This window comes from Otolemur garnettii, unplaced genomic scaffold (assembly GCF_000181295.1).
Source record: "Otolemur garnettii isolate 467f Iridium unplaced genomic scaffold, OtoGar3 scaffold00019, whole genome shotgun sequence".
In the NCBI taxonomy this organism is placed as follows: Eukaryota; Metazoa; Chordata; class Mammalia; order Primates; family Galagidae; genus Otolemur; species Otolemur garnettii.
In genome coordinates, this window is record NW_003852414.1 from 22,972,554 (window position 1) to 22,985,782 (window position 13,229).

General features: G+C 40.9%; 1 protein-coding gene across 1 annotated transcript in view; it reads right to left on the reverse strand.

Moving 5' to 3' along the window:
• The window catches only part of TAF3 (TATA-box binding protein associated factor 3), a 152,768-nt gene that overhangs the window by 23,038 nt on the left and 116,501 nt on the right, over window positions 1-13,229 (reverse strand). The window contains exon 4 of the mRNA XM_023511419.1: window positions 2,660-2,742. Coding sequence (XP_023367187.1) covers window positions 2,660-2,742 — 83 coding nt within the window. The remainder of the gene's footprint in view (window positions 1-2,659; window positions 2,743-13,229) is intronic.

The window sequence follows — 13,229 nt, forward strand, 5'->3', positions numbered from 1 at the left end:
GGACCTCTCCCTCTGTTCCGTTTCCACGGCCACAGAATAAGATGTGCGCCCTTACACTGCGACCACCACGGTGCTCAAGTTCACCTGGACCTCTCGCTCTGTTCCATTTCCATGGCCACAGAATAAGATGTGCGCCCTTACACTGCGACCACCATGGTGCTCGAGTTCACCTGGACCTCTCCCTCTGTTCCATTTCCACAGCCACAGAATAAGATGTGCGCCCTTACACTGCGACCACCACGGTGCTCGACTTCAAACGCTACATGATTTTCATGTGTCACAAAATATTCTTCATCTTAATCTTTTTTTTTTCAGACAATGAAAAATGTAAAAACCATTCTGAGCTTGCAGGTCATAGAAAAATAGGCAATCGGCTGCAGGCCACAGTGTGTGGGCCTCTGAATTAGACAAAACAGTAGTAAGTACTTTATTTACCATCAAATTCTGTTACTATGTGACTTAGATCTTTCTCTTCTCTTCCTTTCATTTTAATTTAAAATATATTTCACTTAATTTATCTCTTTTTTCATTATAGGGGTTTTGTTACATCTGCCCTTGGTCAGATAATCCTTCATATCTGGAAGTTCGTGTGATATATAATACTTTTGAGGGCAATTTGTCTAGAATGGGTATTAGAATTTCTCTGACACTAGACAATTTGTTTCAGAGTTAACAGGATATATTTCTCACATCTTCCAATATTTAAGGTATATGAGTGATTTATTGAGGGGAGGGGGAGAAAATAGAAAAAAACAGTCAACAAAACAATTAGAAGCTGCCTGCAGGCAGATGAGAGGAATACAGCTGCCAGTTCGGGTTACAGATCTATTTCTCAAAGGGGAAATGGCAAGCCACACTTCTGTGAGGGAGTAAAGATGAGGAATGGTGAGCTGAGAAAACAGGAATAAATGTGAACTGGTAGGAGGAAAGTGTTATTGAATGCTGAGTAAGAATGTCTCCCCTTAGAGAAAGGAGCACACACACAGAATTCCAAGGTGACGGGAGAAGAGCTTGAGTTGGGTCTCCTCGGAGCGCTGCTGGGTGAGGGAGGAATTATTCGAGCTTTTCACGGTAAGATAGAGGGTACCAGGCACAGACATGGTTCCATCTTTTTGTAAGGTGGCTTAAAAAAGATAGAACCACAGTATTTTTGTTACATTTTCTAAGCCTGTCAGCAGCATTCACACCTACTATCTAGGTCTCCTCTGCACAACCCAGAAGAGTTATGTGGAAGCTACCCAGAGAATTTAGGTAAGAAAAATATGAACCACCTGGATGTTCTCCTTTAACTCTTTAGAACAGTTATGCTCCCAGGAAAACCATGTCCGCCTCTCTGCCACCATTCATCACTCCGTGCTCTTTCTCGGCACCACTTGTGCATTTGACAGAAGCAACGGCGTGAAATACACAGACTGAGATGAAACAAATCACTCAAAACCCAAGGTAAGTTTTCTGTTCTCTATTCCAGCTACTCATGGGTCCCACTCTCACTTTTAGGGTTAAGAATTGAATGAAAATGGGTTTTATAAGCCCATTTGCTACACAATATTTGATTGATTACAACGTAAACCCCATTGTTAAGTTTACTGGGAAACAGCAAGGGTGTAAAACTGATAGTTGGGGCTTGTGAATTTTACTTAAATGGTGCATAATATGCTTTTAGAACAAGGAAAATGATTTTCAGCATGATTTACAAAAAAAAAATCAATGTTTCATTATCTTGTGAAGATGATGCCAGAGCATGGGAGTTCTCGATGCTTCTCTCAAAAAATAAATTAAAAAAATCCAAGTAATTTACTTTGAAGAAGGCTAGGTTGATAGGGGATTCCATGAAAATTAACACATAAACAGCAAACATGGGGTTTATATTTCTAGTTCTCTCTTAAAGAACAACTAAGACACCAATTGTTGCTATTTCTACCCTTTCCCCAAGCCTCTGGCAGTAGTTTGGTTTTATACATAGAGAGTAAAACCTTTTGCCATCTGAGCAAAGAGAGAATCTTCCTTCTTTGTCATGGTGACCGGGTAACAGACACTTGAGGAGTTATCCCACCTAGTTCCTTCAATCCACAGTTTAATTTTTAGATGCCCAGGGCCTTAAATACTATACAGAACCAACGGCACGTGCTAGTCCTTAACAAGGGGGAAAAAAAAACAAGAGAAAAAGAATTTCCTATGCCAAACAAAGCAAAAGCAGTTACTTTGTGGAAAAAATCAATAAGAAGTTGAAACGGGTTTGGTGCCTGTATCTCAGTGGTCAGGGCGCTGGCCACATACACTGGGGCTGGAGGGTTTGAACCCAGGTCAGCTAAACAACAATGACAACTACAAGTAACAACAAAAACAACAACAAAATAGCCAGGTGTTGTGGCGGGTACCTGTAGTCCCAGCTACTTGAGAGGTTGAGGCAAGAGAATCGCTTAAACCCAAGAGTTTGAGGCTGCTGTGAGCTGTGACACCACAGCACTCTACCCAGGGCAAAATGGTAAAACTGTGTCTCAAAAAACAAAAAACAAAACAAAACCTTGAAAACAAAGCATTCTCAGAATAAACGTCACATGTTCACACCTAGAAAAGGTCTGTAGAGTTGGAAGTCCATTAGAAAAGAACAGAGGTTGAGTTTAACTTGTGCTACTCTGACCCACGCATCCATACTTACATCTTGTCTTGGCCAGCACCCACTCGGAGAGTTAATCTGGGGATGACTGGACTTGGGGCTGGGACGACTGGCTCCACTTTTATCTGTGGAAGTGAGTACAACAGTTTAGTACATTTCTTTTCAACACAAGTACCTTCTGCCCCTTCTCCTGTCCTCCCACCTCCACACACTTAGTAAGCAATATGAAGCCTCAAGCGTGGTTAAACTGCTGGACAAGAAGACAATCTGGGCTGTGCTATGTTTTTGTTTCTCAACAACTGAAGACGACCAGCATCATGGGAAATCCTAGGAACTTTAATCACATTATGTAAATATAGTAGTTATTTCTGTCTTATTAGTTCGGGTTAATTTCTTAGATTTAACTACATTGTTAAAATTTTTTTAAATTGATATCTAGATCATTTGGTAGAGCATTTAAGTAATTGCTAGGTTAACATAAATAGAAAAAACTGCAATGCTATCTCCCCTATAAAAGGATTTACTTACGGTCCTTGGCAAACATTAAACTCCTCTTAAGTCTGCATTACCAAATGAGAAAACTAAAACACTAGTGTAATTACAGCATTAGACTATTTCATTTTTGGCTAGAAGTAAAACAATCTAAAATGCTGTAAAAGAAAAAAAAATTTATATTCTCTTTTTAGAACGTGTTCTCAGTGAATGCAATGACTGCTGAGTAAGTGGAGGCCTCACGAACACTAAAGGCATTAGTCAGAAAGGAAGGGTACAAATTATACAAATTACCCAGGACATCAACGGTGTCTTCACAATTTGGGTTTGGGGATCTTATGGTGTAATAACTATTTTGAATGAAAAACTAAACAGTAGCTCTGCAGTTTCAAATAATTGTCTACATCAGAGTTTTTCAACGGGGGCTTGCCACATCACAGTATGAAGTCAGCATGTTACACATGGATGAAATCTATTTTCTCATATCCATTTATGTCTTTCCAGAGTTGTTTTTTTTAATCCACTGCTTTGACCATTTTCTTGAGCAGTGCCTGGCATGCAGGAGGTGCCCAACAGACATTTGTTGAATTAAGAACTTATCCTGAAAGTGCCCTCAACTCTCTTGGCTCTCGGTTATTCCACTGTACGCATATATGTCAAGGGTCAAACTAAAACTGTCCTGCAGAGCACCAATTCCAAGGACAATGTTGAGAAACCAACCAGCTCACTCAGATAAGGGCAGAGACCTGCTGGTCTAGTTCCCAGTGCCCATCATAGGGTCTGTCAAATGATAAGTGCTGAAGGTACATTTGAAACAATGATTTCAGATCTTCACCTCTTTTAAGACCCTTCCTGTGAGCTCTTTCCCCCTTCTGCTCATCCAACTCCACCGGGAAAAAAGCCATGGCCAGTGGGCAGGAAAGTTCCTCCTGGTCCCAGCAGACATACAAACTGCTTTCCACCCACAGCTATGCTGGCATCCTTCCCCCACCCCCATCTCCTAGAGATCCTTCCTCTCCTGTCAGCTTATTTATTTACAACACTGTTAACCTGTTTCATTAGTTACCCTCATCTCATGTTTAAATGTGCAAACTCTTTAATTTTTATTTTTTACTGACCACCTCTCAGTTTTCAGTCTTAATGGCCTGTGTTTTCACTATGTATTTACCCCTTAACCCAGGCCAATTCCCCAGTGTCAGGCATGTTTTTCATCACAGGTCTCACCACGTCACTCCCCTCTCCTTTACAAAGTCCTCTACTCGCACTTGACCTCTGGTTGTTCTGCATTTTCATCAGTGTTTGCTTCGCTACCTGTGGTTTCAACTGTGAGTTTAAATACGTCATGACTTCTGGGTGTGGTGGCTCACTCCTATAATCCCAGTGACTTGGGAGGCTGAGGTGGGAGGATCTCTTGAGAGCAGGAGTTCAAGACCAACCTGGGTAACACAGCGAGAACCCATCTCTACAAAAAATTTAAAGATTAGCTGGGACTGGTGGTACATGCCTATAGTCCCAGCTCCTGGGGAGGCTGAGGCGGGAGGATCAGCTGTGAGCCTGGGAATTGGAGGCTGCAGTGTGCTGTGATTAAGTCACAACACTCCAGCCTGGGTTGGCAGAGCAAGACTTGGTCTCTAAAACCGTCAAGTCTTCCTGTCTCCCTTTCTAGACTAGCACCGATTGACCCTAAGACCAAAATATAAAGATAGCTACTGAACATTTGCAACCAAATATCCTGATATATTTCATCTATCATATCCAAGTCACAACTTACCAACTTTCCCATGAAAACCTGTTCCTCTAACTAGGCTCACCTGTGGCTGATATCTCTGCTTCACTTGCCCACCTCTACGGACAGTGCAGTCTGTGGGTTAGCTCAAGGCCCCAGAAGGTCAAGGGTCATTGGTATGGGTAGAGAAAGTATAACTAGCTAGGGTTTGTGTTCACTTCTCCAATTTTGTTGGAACAGAGTTCCATAGATGAACAAATCTGAAAACCAATGGTCCAGTCTTTATTTTACGAACTATCACGACTTCTATACTTTTCTCACCTCTGTGGGAAAATAAACAAATAAAGTCACCTGTAATTTTCCAGGCATTATGCTTGGTTCTTTCCAGATGTTCCCATTTAGATTCTTGTTTTTTAATCAAACATACAGAGTTCCATTTTACAGGTAACGATCATATATGGAACAATTCCTTTTCCTCCTTTCCCATTCTGTTTCCCTTTTCTGTTCTAAGGTCACATAAATAGTAAAACTGAGGTTGAGAGAAGTCTTTTTGATTCATGAATGAAAAATTATATAAAGTTCTTCCTAGAGTCTTCAATTCCAAAAAAATGTAGGGTTACATATTCATAAATTGATGAGCTATTAGGAATAACATTTTTTTACTTCTTCAACTGACAATACTATCACTTGAGCATTCAAATAACCTTTTCTTAAGCTCTATTTAAAAATAAAGCGGTTTGCCCTGCCTTAAAAAGAAATTCTGCTGCACTATTATTATGCTTTGCGTTGAGTGTTTGGCCCATTTCTATCACCACAATACATAACAATCACAACTTACACTTGTGTAGCTTAATGAAATGTGTCCTATGTATATTATCCAGTATGATCCTCAAGCTCTATAAGGTAGGTGCGGATGGTATTCTTAGCCCCAAGTAATGAGGATTCAGAAAGAGTTAAGTGGTTTGTCCAGAGGTATAAAGTAAATAAATGTCTACACCCAGGTCCCAGCACCAAATCGCCCTGCCTGCCGCCCTGCCCCTCCACTCGCTCATAGCCATTGTGAGTCAGTTTTCTGGCATCGCACGTTCTGTGTGGAGCTATAAACTTTTTTTGCCACTGTCTCTTATAATAAATGACATGTACTTGAGGGATGGCTAGGGTTACTTGTAAAATATTTTTTCCTCTATGGGAAGTTAACTAGTATTTATGGAAATTGAGCCCAACTTTGGCATCACCCCCATTTGGCAAAACTAGCTGGGTTTTCAAGGCCATCTTCAATGGCTTGGCAGGACAAAGCAATCAAGATACGGTCTATCATGACCTGCTATTTTAAAAAAAGGTAAAGGACACAATATGTGAAAAACAGGCAAATGAAAACGGAGGTGCATTTTGTAAGTCAGACTAAAATGTTATCAATGAGCCCTGAAGGCAACAGGTATTCACTTGAGCAACTGAATTAACCAACAATTTGGTATCTGCTCCTGGGCCCAAAACTTTCTCTGTCCAGTGGCTATAGCATCCAGACAGGGATGCCTCCAACTGTGGACAAGAGAGCTACATGGTGTGTACTGCAGTTGTTCCAGGCAACCCTATCTAACAACTATTTAAACACCTTAATTTCAGCTCGGTGCCCACAGCTCAGTAGTTAGGGCACTGGCCACATATACCAGGGCTGTTGGGCTCTAACCCAGCCTGGGCCTGCCAAACAACATTGAAAACTACAAGAAAAAAAATAGGCATTGTGGCAGGCGCACTTAGTCCCAGCTACTTGGGAGGCTGAGGCAAGAAAATTGCTTAAGCTCAAGAGTTGGAGGGTGCTATGACCCATGACGCCAGGGAACTCTCCCAAGGGCGACACAGTGAGACTCTGCCCCCCCCCAACCAAAAACAAAAACCAAAAACCTTAATTTCATTCCTAAAAGAGTTAAATTAGATTCAACTTGAGAAAATTCAATGAAGTACAAAAAAAGATTAACAGGAATGTTAATAATCTATAGAAGGCACAATATGTAAATAAAAATTTCTTCCCAGATTTTTGTTTGGTGACCTTTACCTGAATGCCTACCAAGCATGGACACATTTCCTATAATCATAATCTCGCAAGTGTATTTCCCAGATAACAACAAATTAAAGAACAATGACTTCAATTACTTAGACACCACAGCTAATGCCATCTTTAAATGGCATGAAGCCAAAATCTGGGGCCAACATTAGTTTTTAAGGGTTAAAATAAAAGAACAGCACTTTGGAGTGATGCTGAGAATTGGGGCACGCGGAAGAGCATTTACAGTGGATTACTAAGCTTCCCAATTCACCAAAGAGGTAAAGTCCAGCAAAGTAAGACTCCTTTGTAGCTAACTAAAAATACATTGTCAGTGGATTTGTCCAGTTTTATGTATAAGCAATACTTCTTTCACCTGAACTAATACTAGTAGTCATATAAGCCCCTTATTGCCATGTGCTGCATTTTTTTTGTTAATCTTCAAGGATTTAGCTTCTTTGCCACATACCTCAGGGCTCCAACTGATAAAACTCTCACTCTCCATTTTTCCAGGACACCAGCAGTGCGGCCTTGCAAAAAATGAAAATCGCTCAAGAGATTTAAAGGGGAAATTTATTTTTAAAATCCTGACTTGAAGCAAAGAGGTGGATTTTTAAAAAGCTTATCTCTAAAGAATCAGCTCAAATTTAAATTCTATCTTGGAACTCTTTCATGCATTCCAGCTTTAAAGTTTATCTTTTGACAGGGACTTTTTGCAAAGGTAATGGGCAGCTTTGTCAATATAATCTAAGTTTTCTATTTTTTTAATGTTAAACGCCTTTCATTAAAACATACATGTGTGTCCTAGGTAAGGTAGCAGCAAGTTCAGCAAGCACTAGTTCAGATTCCCATCTATGCTGATACGGCAGGAAAAAATCCATAAATAGTACTGACGAAAGCTGAATTTAGTAACATTTTGGATGTTGAAACTATGGCTGGAAACTATCTTGCATGTCTTAGCAATTAAGAGCTTTACATTATTTCCATTTAGAAACATAGTCTAACTAAACTCTGCTAGACTATTTAAAATATTGAAGATAGAAGTTGTGTGGTTGTAAGTGTAACGAGTGCTACCCCACTGGGACAACTGAACCAGAACTTGGCTTTCATTAAGTGCTGAGCACACTTTACCTAGGGCCAAACACTCTCCTTTAAAAGTGAGGTTACTAGTTTCCTCCCAGAGCAGACAGTTGTGAGAAACAGGAAGGGCCCAATCCCCTTTTTACTGCGTTATTTTATTTAGTAAACTCTTCATCTCACTAGTTAATGAAATGTCTCTCCTAATGAGGAGACTTCAAATGAGATGGTATCACTTTAAATAGAAGGGAAACGAGCTGAAAACCTTTCATTACAGCACAAACCAATAAGCCTATTTATCATTCTTAAAAGAACGAACTGTTTAAATTCAATAAAAGACTGTTTGGTGGCAAATCCTACAAACCTGGGGACACACTAAAGACATGTTAAACTGTAATTGTTCTGATTACGAGTCATTCGAGAAGTGACCACGTGCCCTTCCTCATCTTTCCAATATGGCCGTCAGCAGGTGCCACATATCCTGGGACGCCTTACTCCACTGTGACCACTCTTCTGCCCCTATTCACATCCTCACCTAGGGGCGCCAGGGAAGACATGGTGGCTGGCGTGCCTGCCCAGGCCATTCTGGGTGGTAAAGAACACAGGCCTCAGGTAGACTGACTTGGGCCAGCTCCCCTCGCTGGCCTAAGCAAGTTATCAAACTGCTCTGTACAGTTTGGTCAACTGTAAAATAGAAACAACAGCGCCAAACCCTCCGCGCTCCTGGGAGGTTGAGTAGTCCGGGGCTGGGGAGAGCTGGCACTGGTGCACACTCACACAAAGCGGCAACTGCTAATATCATTTACTGTCCGGGTTCCTGCGCTCAACAAAGTTAGCTCAGATGAAACAAGTTGTCAATCAAGAGGACAAAAATGTTGAGAAGACTTTGTAAAACTTATGGGTTTTCCACTACAGACAACTCTCAATTGTGCATGGGCTGATTATCAACATAGCTGGTTATTGGTAAGGAAATTCTGCACTGTCACAGTCATCTACCTGTTTTAATTAAATGACTCCTTTAATCATTTCATATTTTTCTATGAGAAGGGAGAAAAGATGTTTTAAGCCAAAATATTCTTAGGGAAAACATGAAACTACTATTTTAAGCAGAGGTAATCTGTGTTTTCAAATGATACTGTTTCTTCCTGGTACTGAATGGGGGGCAAGGGAGGAAGCAGAGGTCAAGGGGGGACGATGAGTAAGGGGACGTGGCCCAGCTAGAATGTCCACTTGGGTCAGGGGGACTGATGACACCCACACTCTCTGTGAGCTCTGTGATATCTGAAGGTGATGTCATCATTTTGGGGGTGAAACTCTGCTGTTCCTTTCCAGATTTGAGTAAGAGTATATTAAATATAAAGACAGTCCCAAATTAGACAGATGGATTTCAGCTTATCTTCCATTTACAGGTATAACTATCTAATTCCACCACCAAAATGAAGATGTATTTATTTCTTTACAATGATTCTCCCTCCAAAAAACACTTAAAATGCTAAGAGGAATTATAATTAAAGTAATCCTGTACACTCATCTAAACCCCAAAGATCAACAGTTTGAAATAAATTAAGTCAAGCAGTAGACACACAGACATGCATAGAACAAATATTTAATAAACATTTTAAACTGCCCTAAAATGTACTAACTGTTAGTTTTATCATTGCTAAAAACTATTCTGGCTATGCTCGCAACTGGTCAACATAACGACATAATTGCTCTTTCTTTTTTTTTGGAGACAAAGCCTCACTCTGTCACCCTGGGTAGAGTGCTATGGCATCATAGTTCACAGCAACCTCAAACTCCTGGGCTCAAGTGATCCTCTTTGACTCAGCCTTCCCAGTAGCTGGGACTATAGGTGCTGGCCACAATGCCCCCCTAGTTTTTTTTTCTATTTTTAGTACAGACGAAGTCTCAGTCTTGCTCAGGCAATTCACACAACTCAGACTCCTAGAGTGCTGGGATTAAAGGAGTGAGCCATCACACCTGGCCAACATAATTGCTTTTAATATGTATTTTCAAAAAAAGGCACAGCTCTATTTTTAGTAAGTGACAGACTACACTCTTAACATTGAGGTGTACAACTGCCCACAAAGTGGGACTAAAAGCTTGTGCACCAATCACCATTCTTCGGATTGTCACCACTAGAAAAATGATGTGGCCTCCTGATAGTATGTCACTCACTCAGATGTCTCAAATACATTATTTCTCTTACCCTATTAAAAAAAAAAAAATATATATATACACACACACACACACACACACACACATATATATATACAGAGAGAGAGAGACAGGGCGAGAGAGGGCTCTACTCTATTGTCCAGTGGTGTGACCACAGCTCACTGTAGCCTTTAACTCCTGAGCATAAACGATCCTTCTGCCTAAGTCTCCCACGTAGCTAGGACAACAGGTGCATGCCACCAGGCCCAGCTAATTACTTCATTTTTTGTAGAAATGAGATTTTACTATGTTGCCCAGGCTGGTCCTTAACTCCTGGGCTCAAGTGATTCCCAAGTGTTTGGGTCACAGGCGTGAGCCACTGCCCAGCCCCATCCCATTTTTAACTCAGCATAGGACAGTGTAGTGATTAGGACCATAAATTACAGCATCTAACAGCCTGGGCTGAAATTCTGGCTCCTGTTCAATCACTTACTAGGTGTGTGATCTTGGGCAAGTCTATTATCTATCTATGCCTCAGATTCTCATCTTAAAGTGACAATAATTACAGTATCTAACTGAGAGGGTTGTGGGAGGGAATTAGACATACAGAAAGCTTAGCATGGCGCGCAGCACATGGTAATTAGTGCTAACTATCACTGTTGTGCTGTTTTTAGTATGATCATCGTTATCTCTGCTAGAGGTGAAAATAGACAGTCTCTCTATCTAAAGGTGAACTGCTTAAGGATTAAAGAAGCTCAAAGACATCCTGGATCTTATTCCAGATCTGCTAGATTCCAAAGCCAAAGTTCCCTCCATCTGCAATGTAAATTCTTATTTATTAATATCTTTATTGATTAGTGGTGTTGATAAATGTGGATCAGGCTGGAAAAAACATTATGAACAGGCAAAATACAAGTGAGTTCTTTTTAAATGAAAAAATAAAATGCTCCTGCTTGTTGACCTGGGTCAATGTCATCAGAGTTGCTCAGGGAGGCAGGAAGGATGAGATTGCAGCCTTCATTCTTTTGACAGAAGATGTTTTCTCGTGGCAGCCTAGATATGCCTTGTTTTTATTTCTCCTTGTTGCCTTATTTCTGTGGATACCTAAGAAAATTCTTAGACCATATGTAACCCCATTTCAGGTATATATTTGCTTACTCATATGGCTCAATAACGGGGGAATCAGCAGGGTTGAAAAAGATAAATCTTATTGTTTATGTTAATATCCCAATTTCTCTCCTTGGCAATGGCCTTATCATTTGCCGAGACCTTTATCATTTCCTATTGTCCTAAAGGGCAAAAATTTGAAAAAACACCAAGGAGGTAAACATAATTTTTTGAAACTGTTAACAACAGTTGACTCACCCATACTGAGGTAGGTTTGCCAGTACGGTCCAGTGAAGTAGTGAACTCTAGGTTTTGTTATATTTTATGGGGTGACCCAAGAGGAGCCGCCAGCTCCCCCACTCACCAGTGTCAGGCCCAGCACCAAACACGTCCTGTGTGTTATCTCATCTAATCCTCACAGCAGCAACTTGCCCCATTTCACAACTGTCAGGATTTGAACTTAGGTCTAACTCTACAGACAGTATCATTTATTATTTTTTGAAGGCCTTATAACAGACTTTTGTAAATTTTTATTTTCTGTCACTTATTGATCCATGACCCATCAGAACAGACACATGGACTTGTATTCTTCTGTCAGGGGCAATCTGTGCTCCTAGCAACTGAGGCTTTGCCTCCCACCAAGGTGGTCTGGGGGACTTGACTTCCCCAAAATCACGTGGATGCTGAGGACAGGCAACGACTGCGATTACAAACCTAATCTGATGGGCTTTGCTCAAGTTCATAATGGCTGTTGAATCAACTCTGCTGAATTTCCACAGTGAAGATGATAATGAAAGCAAGAGCACCCTGTTGATTTCCTGAGGACTCAGTAGCCAAGGTATCAGGTGCCTGAGGGGTAGGTGACTAACAGCCATCCGGCAACAGCTCTAACAATAAACACCTCAACATGCAAAGTTTCTCTGCAGTGTAAGCACCTGGCTCTTGCTGGTTTCATGATTTGATCTTGGACAAGGCCCTCTCTCAGGCTCTGTTTCTCGTCCATAATGTTGATAATGGCACCTGCTAGACCTATGTTACAGCTGTGTTAGGGGGAGAAAATAAGGTGTGTGGATATGCTTTTAAATCTGACAAGTACTGCATAAAAATAGCATGGTAATAGAATGATAAAATGATTTTTAAAATGGAAATAAGAGTTGTATTTTCCATGTCTTGTTAGCTTGTCAGTGTTTGGTTATTGCTATCAGAATTTTCATTCTTCTTTATACTTTAGAATACCCAAAGAACAAAGCTAGGCAGAAAAATGTGAGAGTTGACATCGCTGCTGTCAGCTAAATTAATTTCCAAGTAAGTTTGAAGAAAAAACGTACTGCAAAATTATTGGTAATATATTTATCTGCTATAGATCAAATATATCATATTTTACGGTGTGGGAAAAAATACTGGGAATTATTTTGTAGACATGCTCAAACAAAAAGGCAGGCTTCCAGAGGGAGGGCAGGGAAAGGGTCTCTGAGGTGCTCTGGGGGCAACAGCATCAACAGAGAATTTTTTTTCTTTTTTCTTCTGAGACAGAGTCTCATTCTGAAGCTCTGGGTAGAGTGCCGTGTCATCATAGCTCACAGCAACCTTAAATTCTTGGGCTCAAGAGATCCTCTTGCTTCAGCCTCCCAAGTAGCTGGGACTACAGGCTCCCACTACAATGCCCAGCTAATTTTTCTATTTTTAGTAGAGATAGGGTCTCGCTCTTGCTCAGCTGGTCCTAAACTCCTGAGTTCAAGCAAACCAACCACCTAGCACTCACTAGTGCTAGGATTATAGACATGAGCCACTGTGCCTGGTCCAATAGACAATTTCTTTAAGAAAGTTTAAAAAGAAATTTCAAATCAACCAGTCAACTTTTATAATCCAAAGAACCACAGACTTAAAAGCAGAGGCACGAAAGCAGTGATCCTTCTGCCCAGGACTGAGGTCCCCACAGAAGCAGTGATCCCTCTGCCCAGGACTGAGGTCCCTGCTGAAGCAGTGATCCCTCTGCCCAGGACTGAGGTCCC